Source organism: Lithobates pipiens, unplaced genomic scaffold (genome assembly GCF_037356315.1).
Source record: "Lithobates pipiens isolate NorthernLeopardFrog02 unplaced genomic scaffold, aLitPip1_a1.2 Scaffold_10, whole genome shotgun sequence".
NCBI lineage: Eukaryota > Metazoa > Chordata > Amphibia > Anura > Ranidae > Lithobates > Lithobates pipiens.
Genome location: NW_027507686.1, coordinates 34,121,229 through 34,135,991, shown reverse-complemented (window position 1 = coordinate 34,135,991; position 14,763 = coordinate 34,121,229). Strand labels below are relative to the sequence as shown.

At 46.6% G+C, this 14,763-nt stretch overlaps 1 protein-coding gene across 5 annotated transcripts in view; it reads left to right on the top strand.

Annotated features, from left to right (window-relative positions):
* HYDIN (HYDIN axonemal central pair apparatus protein) overlaps window positions 1-14,763 on the top strand; it is a 141,844-nt gene that overhangs the window by 35,634 nt on the left and 91,447 nt on the right. For all 5 annotated transcript variants that reach the window (XM_077453565.1, XM_077453559.1, XM_077453550.1 and 2 more), the window contains 6 exons: window positions 1,995-2,178; window positions 5,308-5,407; window positions 6,094-6,212; window positions 7,652-7,875; window positions 8,156-8,223; window positions 8,478-8,713. In XM_077453565.1, the coding sequence (XP_077309691.1) occupies window positions 1,995-2,178; window positions 5,308-5,407; window positions 6,094-6,212; window positions 7,652-7,875; window positions 8,156-8,223; window positions 8,478-8,713 (931 nt within the window). The remainder of the gene's footprint in view (window positions 1-1,994; window positions 2,179-5,307; window positions 5,408-6,093; window positions 6,213-7,651; window positions 7,876-8,155; window positions 8,224-8,477; window positions 8,714-14,763) is intronic.

Genomic DNA, 14,763 nt, shown 5'->3' with positions numbered 1-14,763 from the left:
GAGGGAATGTGGTGTGACAAGAGGGGGTGCAGAGTGTGACAGGAGGGCGTGCGGTGTGACAGGAGGGGGTGCAGTTTGACAAGAGGGGGTGCAGAGTATGACAGGAGGGGGTGTGGTGTGACAAGAGGTGGTGCGGTGTGACAGGAGGTGGTGCGGTGTGACAGGAGGTGGTGCGGTGTGACAGGAGGGGGTGCGGCGTGACAGGAGGGGGTGCGGCGTGACAGGAGGGGGTGCGGTGTGACAGGAGGGGCCCGTGCAAATAAAGAGGAGGGGTGCAAATACAAAGGAGGGGGGCAAATACAGAGGAGGGGGGCAATTACAGAGAAGGGAGGGACAATTACAGAGGAAGGGGGTGCAAATACAGAGGAGAGGGGAAATTACAGAGAGGGGGCAATTACAGAGAAGGGGGGCAATTACAGAGGAGGGGGGTGCAAATACACAGGAGGGGGTGGCAAACACAGAAGGGTCAAAACACAGAAGGGTCAAAACATAAGGGAGAGAGAGGCGACAGGCAGCTGCTGGTGCAGAAGTTTTTAATAAAATAAATGCTTAAAAGCAATCCACTCACTCTCCATGTCAGAGCTGTATATGTCAGTCTGTGAAGTTGGCTGTCCCATTCTCCCCTCCGATCCACACTGCTCTTATCACTGAATCGGGAAACTCATGTGAACTCATGTGAACTGTCAGCCTCTGATGATGGAGGCGTGGTTAAGCCTCTGGAATGCTCTGATTGGTCACAGCATCCCAGGCTGACAGCTCACTGCAGTCTCCCTGCAGCTCTGTATCCTTGGCTTCCTCCAGCGATTCAGTGATAAGAGCAGCGTGGATCGGAGGGGAGAATGGGACATCCAACTTCACAGACTGACATATACATCTCTGACATGGAGAGTGAGTGGATTGCTTTTAGGCATTTATTTTATTAAAACCTTCCGCACCAGCAGCTGTCTGTCGCCTCTCTCTCTCATATGCTTTGATTGCTCTGTAATTGCTCCCCCCGCCCGTCGCTCCGATGCCCCTGCTGTCCAGGTCCCCCTGTGTGCTGGGGCTCGTAAAAGGAGGCCCCATGGTACCCCTGTCAGCTGGAAATGGTGTCCGGGTGTGAGGCAGAGGGAAACCCGGGCACAGTCTCCTAAACCCGTACTGTCCGGGTCAAAACCGGACAGGTGGCAACCCTAGATTGGATGATGGAAGTCAGCAGAGCTTCTGCTCATTTACTAAGCTCTGGAGCTACTGCTCTTGCAGAGTACACAAACCATTTGCCTTTAGTAAATTACCTTTATGTGTTTTGAATAAATCTGGAGGCATTTTTGAAGTGCTGGGGCTATTTTTCCTTTCTGGTGGTCTGATCAGCTCACATGGATCATGTCCTTCCTTTTATCTGGTTCCAAGGTGACAGAGGCCATGGTAAATACAAGTGTTATTTTGTCAGTGATTGCATATCTTTAAATGAGGGGGGTGTCTCCTGCCAGCATGCTGCAGAGAAGCATCCTTGTTCTTCTCTGCAGAAATTCAAAATGCTCCCTGGTGAATCAGAGCTAAAGCTCATGTTCTGTATTGAACAGAATGACCCTTACTCTCTGTTTGGAAGCAGTGGTTACTCTTCAGAGATCCAAAACACCCCTTACTGAGTCAGAGCTAGAGCTCTCCAATCAGCAAAGCTAATGTTCCCTACTTCACAGGAAGATCTTTGCACTCTGTGTGGAAGCAGCGGTTTCTCTGCAAAGTTCCAAATAGGACTCCTTGTGTAATCAGACCTTGAGTTCTCCAGTTAGCAATGCTCATGCTCACAGCTGATTGGAGACCTCTAGCTTTGGCTCGGTAGGGGCGTCGAACCTCGGCAGAGAAACTGCTACTTTCATATAGAGAGCAAGGGTCCTTATCTGCAGCAGGCTGGCAGGGGACAGGCCTTTGTACTCTGGCTTTGGCTGCTTTATGAAGAAAACAAACTGTAAGATTTTGCACAGCTTTGGTTTGATCTGTTCTTTGACCTCCAGATTCTGCTCAGACCTGAAGATAGAGGAAGAAGGGGAGACAGATCGTTTTCTGGAAGAATGCAGAGCGGATCCCACCCTCCGCGAGCGACTTTCCCTCCTTAGCCGCACTTTCTACAACCGCAAGAAGATGGTGGAGACAGACTCCATGCTGTTCTCGGACAGCATCTTCCATATAGAGCCTGTGGTAAGTCAAAGTGTCCAGAATGTTCACCCACCTGTTATCTGTTGGCTGGTGTAAACAGAACAAAGCTTTTCTTCACATTAATTGTGCTCAGATACCTCTCATTGGTCATAATTTACTCTGTAGGGAGGACTATAGCAATGTCTGGTCAGTTAGCTCCCCCGATCACCGACTGATACATATCCTGAGCTGAGCATTGATTGTCCAGATCCTACAAGGCACAACAATATACATATGTCACTAACACTGAGTCAATATTTGTGAGGAGCAGTGCAGAACGCACCGCCATGACTGTCATGTAGGAGGATATCTGCCCTATAGTGGTTGCTATTACCTCCATTTTAATTCCCATACTTCCCTGTGATTCCCTGTTCATACACCTTGCTGTCTCTATGCTTTCCTCTGCCAATGAGATCTGATCAGAGACCTTGGGTCAGGAGTAGGGGTAAGCAAAATTTTGAGGTTTTATTCAATACTGTATTCAATACTGCATTCAATACTACAACCCGTGGTTGCAGGAAAGAAAATTACATCATCTATGGCCTGCTTTAGAGCTCCACACTACACTCACTGCTGGTGGAAGGGTCTTACTATATACCATAGGCGTGCGCACAAGGTGGTGTGCCCAGGCACACCCTAATCATCCTGTGCAGCACAGATTCCCCCTACTGCCCTGGCTCCCCCCCCCCCCCCCTGTTTCCGGCTTCCCTCCTCTCCTCTCTTCTCCCCTCAGCTGTTGCTGCGGGATGTTTTAGGATAGGTAGGGGAAGGGGGCAGTAAATAGGTAGGGGACGGGGCCAGTAAATATGTAAATTTCCTGTCTTTTCTGAATGAACATCGCGAGTGATCGGTAGTGTGTATTTGAGCATTGGGGTGCACACCTTAATGCAATAGGCTGCGCAAACCTATGCTATATACATACAACTATCATTACAATCCAATGAAGTCCAGCCATAGCTAAGATTACTTAGGACTTAACGCTGATGAAGAGGCTGTGCCTGAACCCCTGAAACATCTTGAGGTTTCCTATTCTTCTGATTATTTAATAAAATGTTGGACTCTGACCATTGGTGGCACCCTTACTGCTTCATGCATAGTTGGACATTTCTCAAGACCTCCCTTCCTGCCCTGCTCCAGTACATGTAAGCAGCCTCGCCAAAGTCAGTTTGCTTAGGCCCCTTTCACACTTGTGCGGCTTGTCCTGTGACTTGGGACTGCAAAGTCACATTACAAGTCATACCCCATGATTTCCAATGAGTACAATTCATATCCGTGCGACTTCAAGTCGCAGTGACTTCAAAGTAGTCCCTGCACCACTTTGGTCTGACTTTGATGCAACTTGATGTCCATAGACCTCAAAATCACACAAGCATTGTTTCAAGTTGCCCCCAAAAGTCCCTGCAAAACCACGGCAAAATCTTACAACTTTCAGGTCACACAAGTGTCAAAGAGGCTTCTATGAGAGGGTATTCCAAAACACTGGATATTAACAAGGAGAGGTCTAAGCCCTTGTACACACGGTCGAAGAATCCGTCGGAATGTGTCCTATCGGACCGTGTCGTCGGATAATCCGACTGTGTGTGGTATGCATCGGATTGATTCCGTCGGAATATCCGTCGGACCCAATTTTCCAACATGTTGGAAATATTTCCCGACCAACTGGGGCGGTCGGACATACTCCGATCATGTGTAGAGAATTTTGATCGGACCAAGTGCCACGCATGCTCAGATCAAATTCCTACATCAAAGCTATTTGCTACTAGCCTGAATCTAGTCCCATCGTAACGAAATTACGTCATCACGTTCTGAAAGATCGTATTTTTCGACAACTTAGTCCGACCGTGTGTATACAACAGTTTCGGACAAGATCCGACAGACAAAATCCGACGGGCAAAATCAGACAGATTTGGTTGTGGAAATCTCCGACCGTGTGTACAGGGGCTTATGCCTCTTATGCATGTCATTGTGCTACACTATTATAAGTTACATTGCTCTCCGCTATCTATGTTATGGAAAAAAGGAGAGGTGGAGGTGTTCTGTAGGATGACAAGGTTTCTCCTTCACAGATACAGTACAGTGAGTGAGTATTGCCATTAGAGGACAGGAAGCGTGTTGCTGACAGGTTCACCATGTAAAAATATTAAAGGAAATAAGACTGAAAAAAGAAAATGTATACAGCTCCACATCTTAGGACTGTTAAATTGCTGTATAGGACATTTCTGTTCTTGGGTTTACATATACTTTAGGTTGGGTTTACATATACTTTAGGTTGGGTTAAGTCACCCCTCTCAGACAAAAGTAGTGTGTGCTGCACCTTCACACTGCATGAACAATATCCTCTGTACGATAACCCCTCCCCAGAACACCCGAGGTCCCCCCAGGAGATCTGTAGGTCTGTTGTGGCCTCCAGTGGGTGTAGATTCATTGTGAGATAATGGCGGGGACAGGCAGTCTTTATCACAGCTCTACTATTAATGACAATGCACTGAGCGGTGGGCATGTCCCAGGTGGGGGCCCTTTCTCTGGAGCTGTTTGGCAGACAATGGGCCCCCATCTAGACTTCTCCTCCTTTCCAAGAAAAGAGTTCCGGGGGGGGGGGTGTGATAATGGCATTTCACATCATTTCTCCATATTGTTCTGTTCTTTATAATCTGTGCTACCTGCTGAACTCTGGGGTACACAACACCTCTGCCAGCCAGGAGAGCGCTGCATGAGTCACAAGACAAGGGGCTGGATAGGTTCATATTGGAAATAAAAGGGGGGCATGATGAAGGAGGATTTGATGGTTTTCAGGTTGGCACTGACAGGGGGTGGAATGGGATGTGGCATGTATGGCAGCCGGGATGAGAGCCCCACTGTGCCCCGGACTCCAGCATCTTGTGTTGTGTGGTGAGATATATTGTATCTAAAGATATGGTGGGATCACAGAAAAGGACCAGCAATAAAAACCAAGGTAGCGCGGGCCAGTATATATATATATATATATATATATATATATATATATATATATATATATATATATATATACATTAAGAAAGTGCAATATGTAATTGTGTATAGATCTCGCTCTATATGTAGATTTTGATCATCATTGTAATATTTTCTGATCTCCTGTAATTGTTGTCCTGACAGGAGGGTGATGTCTGGCCGAATTCCTCGGTGCAGGTGACTGTTCTCTTTAAACCTCAGACAGCCAAGATCTATCAGCGTACAGTCTACTGTGACATAACAGGTAACACAGTACAGGCCAACTAGCACACTGTGTGTGTATTGGGTCACATGTGTGCGAACAGGGTCATCTCTGAGAATGGGGTCACTTGTGTCATAACAGGGTCCTCTGTGAGAATGGGGTCATCTATGGGAGAATGGGTCACTGGTGTCATAATTGGTTTACCTGTGTGAGAACAGGGTCCCCTGTAAGAATGGGGTCACCAGTTTTGGAATGGGTTCATCTGTGAGAAGTTACTTGTATGAGAATAGGGTCACATGTGCCATAATTGAGTCCTCTGTGAGAAAGGGGGTTATCTGTAGGTGATTGGGGTCATCTTTGAGAATGGGGTCCATAGTGTTGGGATAGATCCATTGCTGATAATAGGGTCAGCTGTGTTATATAACAGTTGTCACCTGGGTGGGAATGAGGTCACCTGCATAAGAATGAAGTTGCCTGTGTGAAAATAGGGTCACCTGTGTCATAATTGGGTCCCCTGTAAGAATGGGGTCATCTGGAGAAGAATAGCACTGTGCGAATGGGGTCACCTGTGTCATAATTGGTTTACCGGTTTGAGAATGGGTCACAAGTGCTGGAATGGGCTCATCTGTGGGGGAATGGTGTCATCTGTGTCATAATGAGATCCCCAGTGAAAATAGATTTACCTGTGTGGCACCTTTTACACCCTTGTCTTCTCTGTGTTGTGGCAGGTCGGGAGGCTCGTCTTCCTCTGCGCATTCGAGGAGAGGGTCTGGGGCCCAAATTGGTCTTCAGCTTTGACCAGCTGGACATTGGAAAGGTGTTTGTTGGCTCCTCGCATAGCTATGAGGTGAGTGATGTCATGGTTATGGAGTGATCTTCCTGTGTTTGCTTACCTCCCCTTATGTCTTCAGACTGAGGCCAGCCACTTCCACCTGGTGGTTTTTATAACCTCTCCTCTAAGCATGGCTCCACCCCAGGCCCTATCAGGGAGCCCTATATTAACCTGTGCACTGCAGGCCATCAGTGCTGATCAACCATTGTGTATTCCTTTGTGTGTTAGCTTCCTGTTTCCTGCCTTGTGCTCTGCTACTGTTTTCCGTTACCAACTTTGACGTGTCTTGACTATCCTTGTTTGCCTGTGATCCTGACCTTTTGGCGTGTACCGACTATTCTTGTCTGCTTGTGGCCCCGACCTTGGCTTTGTCCCTCACCATCCCTATCCTCCTGTTGCCTACTGTGGGTGTGAGCTGGGGGACCCTGGGGGTCGCAACCTGGAGCCAGTTGCAGCCAAGTCCATCCTCACCACCAGAGGCGCTGGTGAACACCTGCTGGCTCTTAGACTCCGCGCCCCAGGGAATCTTACGCTCTAACCCCAGTGGGATCTGTCCCCCGTCTGCAGCAGTCAGCCGTAGGGTCCACAACCTTGCGGTGCACTCCTGATCCCTACGGTGTGCACCTGTCACCTCGCCTCAAGGTGACCTGACAAGTGAGTGCCGCTAGGTGAGCCCTGCTGGATAAACAGATAGGCTATGTACAGGCTGAAGGCTAATCATTAGTTTATATAGTGCTACAACCCAAATCTCATTAGGAAATCAATTATTGATCTTTATATGGAATGTAGATATAGATGTGGTCTGATTGATGTGCAGGTATTATCAATGTGTGCAAAAGGGTTAAAACTTACCTTCTGGCTAAATACATCTAATAATAGAAAAGTCCAGCCAGTCCAACTGAAAAAAATAGACTGCCTGTGGAGCTACCTGAAACCTGAGGTTGCCATTACTTGCCTTCTGAAAAAGGCTAATTTGCTGGCTACAATGCAAACTCTTTACTTACAATATTGACCTGGAGCAAGCATGCAGATCAAGAGGGATTTTACTGACTTTCTGAACTGCATGGTTGTTCCAGGTCACTGACTGTTCCTGTTACTGAAGTAACAAATCCAAAGAGAGCCAAGCACTTAGCACTTTCAGCAATGGTAGCCTCTAAATTTATTTCAGGACAGAAAGAATTGGCTCACAAACCTGCAGGTGTCAGTAACCACATTTCCTTCTGCAGAAGTGGCGGTGTGCCAGGGCATGCACAGTGACACAAGAAGAGTCTCTGTTGCTGGATCTGACCTCCAATGATATGATGTGATATCCATCCTTCCAATCCAGCACATCAGAGAACACTCCATACCAGTACCTCTGGTTGACGCGTTTCGACCCCTACTCATAGTCAGTGTTCAGTTTAGCATTGACATTTCTGTCGTATCAGCTAGTGTTTTGTCTTTTGTCTCACTAGGTTGTCCTGACTAACCAGGGAGCCATTGATGGGATCTTCAGTCTTTCCACTCCCACCTCAGCCGTGGCTTCCTGCTTTACTTTTACCCCCAATGAGGGAATCGTCCTTCCTGATGGACACCAGGCTATCCACATCTCCCTCTGCTGCAGCATCTTGGGAGAGTTTTCAGAGGAGTTCCACTTTAATGTGGATGGAGCTCCTGAGGTCATTACATTGACAGTCAGGTATGGAGACCCTAAGGGTACACTCTGTTAAGGAGGCTCCTGCATATATCCCAGTGGCATGTCTATATATATGTATATGTATATATGTATATAAATAATTGTATTTATTTATTTATTTATTTTATTTATTAACTTTAGTTGTCACTTCACACTTTTATAAACATAATACAGGATATAGAAATATTATGGTGAGAAAAGAGAAATTTATATTTATTCCTATTTATTTTACTTGGTTTCACATTACACAGTTTTCCACATTTATTTTTTTGCCGTTGTGTAGGGGCTGTGTTATTGGACCCACATTCCACTTCAGTGTCCCAGGCTTGCACTTTGGGGATGTGTCTTTTGGTGAGTATTTTCTTTGTGTCTGTCTGAACACTCAAGAACAGGGCCTCTTTCCCAACACATCTGCAGTCACCATCTTTATATTATGTGCTATGTATAATTCAGTCTGTAAGGACAATTCTTGTTTTACAGAACATTCAATTGAATAGTATTCTGCGTAACTTCACATTTAGTATTTTTTATTTATGGTGGAATCTGAATATATATAGAGGTAGTCTATGTTTGCACACCATTTGACACTCTTACATGTCCTACAGGCTTTTCCCACACTCTCACCTGCTCCCTGAATAACACCTCTCTGGTTCCCATGAGCTTCAGTCTTCGTGTCCCAGGAGATGGCAGAGGAGAGCCAAGCGTCACATGCCGCAACTTTGTGCTGGAAGAGAAGACACCGTCTTGGAAAATTCAACACAAAGGAGGTTCCAGACCTCAGGAATTCTCAATCAGCCCTTCTAGAGGCACCATCAGATCCCAGGGCCTTCTAGACATCGAGGTATGGTGCACCACCTTCTTCTTCCTTTTGGAAAGTGAAAAAGCTGTACATAGAGATACAATGCTTTCTCTCCTTCCTCCTCTGGAGGGTGACTGAGCTAGGTATAGAGGTACACTGCCTTTTCTCCTTCCTCCCCTGTAAGGTGACTGAGACACAAATGGAGGTACGCTGCCTCCTCTTCATCCTCCTCTAAAGGGTGACTGAGCTAAGTATAGAGGTACACTGCCTCTTTTCCTTCCTCCTCTGGAGAGTCAATGAGCCACAAATAGAGGTACGCTGCCTTTTCTTCTTCCTCTGAAGGGTGACTGAGCTAGGTATAGAGGTACACTGCCTCTTCTCCTTCCTCCTCTGGAGGGTGAATGAGCCACAAATGGTGGTATGCTACTTTCTCTCCTTCCTCCTCTGGAGGGTGAATGAGCCACAAATGGTGGTATGCTACTTTCTCTCCTTCCTCCTCTGGAGGGTGACTGAGCTAGGTATAGAGGTATACTGCCTCCACTCTGTCCTTCTCTGGAGGTTGACTGAGCCAGATATAGAGTTATGCTCGCTCCTCTCCTTCCTCCTCTGGAGAGTGATTGAGTCATATACAAAGGTACACTGCCTCCTCTCCTTCCCCTTCTGGAGAGTGAATGATCCACACATAGAGGTACTGTATGCTTCCTCCTCCAGAGGTTGTCTAAGCCAGATACAAAGGTACAACGCCTCTTCTTCCTCTTCTGGAGAGTGATTGAGTCATATACAAAGGTACACTGCCTCCTCTCCTTCCCCTTCGGGAGAGTGAATGGTCCACACATAGAGGTACTGTATGCTTCCTCCTCCAGAGGTTGTCTAAGCCAGATACAAAGGTACACCGCCTCTTCTTCCTCCTCTGGTGGATGACTGAGCCAGATATAAAGTTATGCTGCCTCATATACTTCCTCTTCCAGAGGGTGATTGATTAGCATATAGAGGTACGCTGCCTATTCTTTTTCCTCCTCTGAAGGATGATTGAGCCAGTTGTAGACATTTGCTGCCTCCTCTAATTTTTCCTCTTGAGGTTAGTTGATCCAGATAAATCGGTACACTGTCTCTTCTTCTTTCTTCTTTGGAGGGTGACTGAGCAGGATATAGGTTTGCTGCCTCTTTCTTCTCTGGAGGGTATTGATCTGGACATAAAGGTAGACTGCCTCCTCTTCTTTCTCCTCTGGATGGTGATTGAGCCAGTTATAGGAAAACACTGTCTCCTCTTCTTCATTTTTGGATGGCAATTGAGCCCTACATAGAGGTACGCTGCCTCCTCTTCTTCATACTCTGGAAGGTAATTGAGTCAGACATAAAGGAATACTGCCTCCTGTTCTTCCCCTTTGGAGAATGATTGAGCTGCGAGTAGATGGTATGACAGAGAAAACAATGGTGCTGTGTGATGAATGGACTCCCCTGGCTGAATCTCTGAGCCATAAATGTGCAGACATATGGTGACGAGAATTGAATCTCCACGGCAGGCCCGTCAGTAACTTTGTTCCAAAGAGTAATGATTCTGTTCCCCATTTCATGCACTCTGTCACCAGATCTCCGAGCTTATTGAACTAGGCAGACAGTTACATGTAAAGTGCATTAACCCCCAGCAACAAATCAGAAATCATTTCTCATTGTTCTGACTGAACCAGACTAAAAAGGTAAAATCTGATTTGTTGTTTGCACTGTATGTCCATCTTTATTGAACTGATTGCTATAGACGATTCCCTAATGCAGTCATTCGTTTCATGTTCGCAATAAAGAATATAAACAGTCCTGTTTTTATTAAAGAGGTTGTAAACCCCAATAAAAAAAAAAGAAAAAAAAACCTGTAAAACAAAGGCATAATGAGCTAGTATGCATTGCATACTAGCTCATTATGAAATACCTACCTTAGAACGAAGCCCCCCAGCTGCACCTGCACATCGCTGAGACAGCTGACATATTCCCCGGTGTTTCTTTTGGGTTCACAGGTTCCAGCGCTGTGAGTGGCTGGAGCCGCAATGATGTCACTACCACGCATGCACTGCCGGTCATAGCAAAGGGCTCTGAAGAAACGGCACAGGCGGCTGTTCCTTCAGAGCGTATGCGCCAATGATGTCGTCAGTGTTGTATACAGTAAATATCTCCTAAACGGTGCAAGTTTAGGAGATATTTACTGTACCTATAGGTAAGGCTTATTATAGGCTTACCTATAGGTACAAACAAACTAGGGGAGTTTACGTCCTCTTTAAACTCACATATCAAACCTGAAATATAACCCTTGAAATAAATAATGTACACTTACACATCACATGTGCCAAACGTAAGTCCTGTAGAACTCCTGTAGCTGCACCCACCTAGTCTCTGCCTCTACCTAGTCTCAGCAGTCAGCAGCAGAGAGGACAGTAGAGATGGGCTCAGGCGTTTTTCGGGATTCTAGTCCCAAACCACAAGCCTGATCCCACCAGGAAGCCGACACTGCACATTGCTAATCACAGGCATTGAGACATTTCCCGATCTGTGCAGCTGCGGACCGGGAAATGCCTCATTGCCTGTGATTAGCGGTGTGCAGTGTCAGCTTTCTGGTGGGATCAGGCAGGTGGGTTGGGAATAGGACCTCGAACACACCTGAGCCCATCTCTAGAGGACAGAACTCCTCTGGCAAGTCCTGCGCTTTTCTGTGCAAGCTAGGGAGAGGCCCGTGTCTTCCCCCCATCAAAGCAGTCAGCAGCAGAGAGGAGGACATAACTCCTCCTGCAGATCCTGCGCCTCTCCGTGCAGCTGTTGCACCCCCATGTCTCCGCCTCCCCTGGGCTCAGGATTCAGCAGACTCCTTTAGCTGATTCCAGCCTTACTCTGGTCCTCCTCCAGACCCTGCACTTTCTGTCTCCCAGATTCAACTCCAATATCCTCCTGACAGCAGCACAAAGTAAGGGGGTGCACTGTGATATAAGGGACGGTGGGGGACTCTTGACTTCTGATGGTGGGGGAGCTCTTGACATCTGATGGAGGGGGGGGGGTGTGGAGTGCTCCAGACATATAGTCTTACAGATACGACTAGTCAAAATAAAAGGGAGTGGGAATAGGACCCAAGGTGTCCTTGCATTCAGTGAAGGAAAAGGAACAAACTGCGGTTTAACCTGATATAACTTTATTAGAACACTTTTGCCGCATACACGCGATTGTAGTTTTCATCGGAAAAATCTTGGTTGTTTTTTCCGATGGAATTGCGCTCAAACTTAGCTTGCATACACACGGTCACACAAAAGTTCTCTGAACTTTCGACCGTCAAGAACGCGGTGACGTACAACACTACGACGAGCCGAGAAAATTAAGTTCAGTGCTTCCGAGCATGCGTTAAATTGTTCCCGAGCATGCGTAGGAAGGTTGCACGTCAGAATTGGTACAGATGATCGGAATTTCTGATCGGAACTTTTTCCGTCGGAAAAATAAAGAACCTGCTCTCAGTCTTTTGCTGGCGGGAATTCCGCCATCAAAAGTCTGATGAAGCATACACACACTCGCAATTTCCGACCAAGAGGTCACATCGGACTTTTGCTGGTGGAATTTCCGATCGTGTGTATGGGGCATTAGTAGAAAAAAAATATATTTGTCATTGAAAGGAAAGAATAAACAATAGGAAATTGCACATAGTAAAAACTGACTAGTCCTACAGATACAACTAGCCCTTTGAGGACAACCATAATGCTGATGTGGCCTGAGATTAATTTGAGTTTGACATGCCCGCTGTACATGATCAGGTATAGCTGTAATGCACAGGTGATCTTACTGCCTGAAATCACTATACTGCTGCTAACCTAGTATACTGGGAACGCCAACTGCTGGGCAGGGGCGGACTGACAACTCATGGGGCCCCCGGGCAATAGGAGATTATGGGGCCCCCAGGCAATAGGAGATTATGGGGCCCCCAGGCAATAGGAGATTATGGGGCCACACAGTATACACACACACACAATCACACGGTATACACAGACATGTTTCTATTGGCTGAGAAGGTACTGGAGAGGTGGGGCAGCTATAATCTCAGGATTTTTAGACCAAAAGGGTGTCGGTAAGGGACATTTCAGAGACAGATGTAAAAAAAAAAAACACAGATTATTACATACCGTCCCTGGTTTTACTGAGGCTGGCAACCCTGATGGGGCCCCCTAGTGGCCTGGGGCCCTCGGGCAGTGCCCGAGTGGCTGAATGGTCAGTCCGCCCCTGCTGCTGGGCATTGTAAAACTGTAGGCAAAATATTCCAGACTCCTTCCACTGAGGAGGGTGGTGGTGACTTTCAGACAGAGGGAGTTGGAGAAACTGAAGTAGATTGCAGCAGAGTTTATAAAGATTCAGTTAAGATAAAGTTAGAGAACCTTCTGAATTTAGCAGCCCAATTCTTGTTGGGAACTTGCTGTCTGGAGTTAATCTTTAATATAAAATAATGTCTCCATTTACTCTTTTGCATCTGTTAGGGGCTCAAGATGGCCGTGTTGGTGGAAAGGGGTTGCTGACAGGGAAAGCTTAAACTCCTCTGATAAGCAGGCTGTGTCATCAGTCCATGACTTATTTACCAGCGTACCCTTTTCAATAATAAATGTGTGCAAAGTGTCTTTACAAGATGTGCCTTGTTCCCGGGGATGTGAGGAGGCAGTGGGGGATGATAGACAAGCCGTGTGCCTCCTGTCCTGGAACTGGCAGCCGCTGTGAATGTGTTTCCTGAGGCTGCCGCCTGTCCTGCACATAATCTGCAAAGACAGATGTGCGTCCCCCTACCTGTGCCTCTCCCCGGCTATCATTACAGCCATTATATGCAATTTCAGTCACTTCAAGCCCCTGGCCATGTTGGCCGCTATTGATTCATGTGACCCTGCATGTGGAGGATAAACATGGCAAGTGTGGAGGCCCCTGGCCAGCTGATGAATTAATCATGGAGTTGTGTACAGGGCTCCCTGTGCTGTCAGCAGTTCCCCGCTCAGGAAAACTCACTGTCAGGACTTCAAGTTTTTCTGCACATCTTCAAAGATTGTTCATGTCACGAACATTCCCGAACTGCAGCCTGCGGATTGGAAGTGCCTGCTAAGAAAACTGTCTGTTTGTCTATTGTACAAGTCCCATTCGTATTTGTAGGGTGGATACTGATCGGCTTCAACCTCTTTTATGTGCATTTTATGTAGCAGATCACTGACCTATTATTTTTTTTATTTTGTTTTTATTTTTGCATCTTGCCGACAGAATGACATTGAAAAATGAAATGTTATATTATAACAATAGAAAGGAACGGCCCGGACACAGGCACTAGGGGGAGGGCCCGGCATGACGAGGGGAGGCGGACGTGAGGCGGCGGAAGCAAGGTGAGTAGGCGGTGACGTGACGACGTGCGTCGGGCTGGGCGGAGCTTGCGCGCACGCGCGAGCAGTCGGCGCCATTTTAGTGGAAGTGAAGGAGCTGTTTCCCACCCTCCCTCCCCTTATTGCGGTTATGGGTACTGGTGGGTTTGGTCTTGGGGCATTTTTTGTTTTCCGTTGGGAGGTCTTTTTCTTGACGGTGGTGGGCTTGTTAGAATGGTTGCTTTATTTTGTCGTAGCAGCATTGGGTCTATGGGGTCTTTGAAGGTGGTGCTAAAAAATAATGGAGGTCTAGGGGAGTTGGGCTCATATGGAGATATGGGTGTCCATTCCCTTAAATGGTAAAGATGGTGCAGAAGGTTGTATCTGGAAGGAAGTTGATGGTTTTTGTCCCCGAGCTTTCGTAATACGCGGCGGGGGGCCTGTTCATGGGTGTACCGATACAACTAGTTGGTTGAAAATGATAATTTACCTTCAAAGACCTCTAGATCAAAATGTGTAATACTGGGTTATTTATATATTTGGTTTATAATGTTTTTGTTGTAAAATGTATTTATATGCATTAAGTTATGTTTTTTATAAGGTTTTTGTATTTTCATATGTTGATAAAAATAAAAAGAAGGCTGCTATGGCCATTCGACTCCAAAAAAAAGAGAATGTGTCGTCTGGTAAATTTATAAGATATTTACGATAAGAGGGGGTATTGTGTTGTTTGGGGAGCCTCAC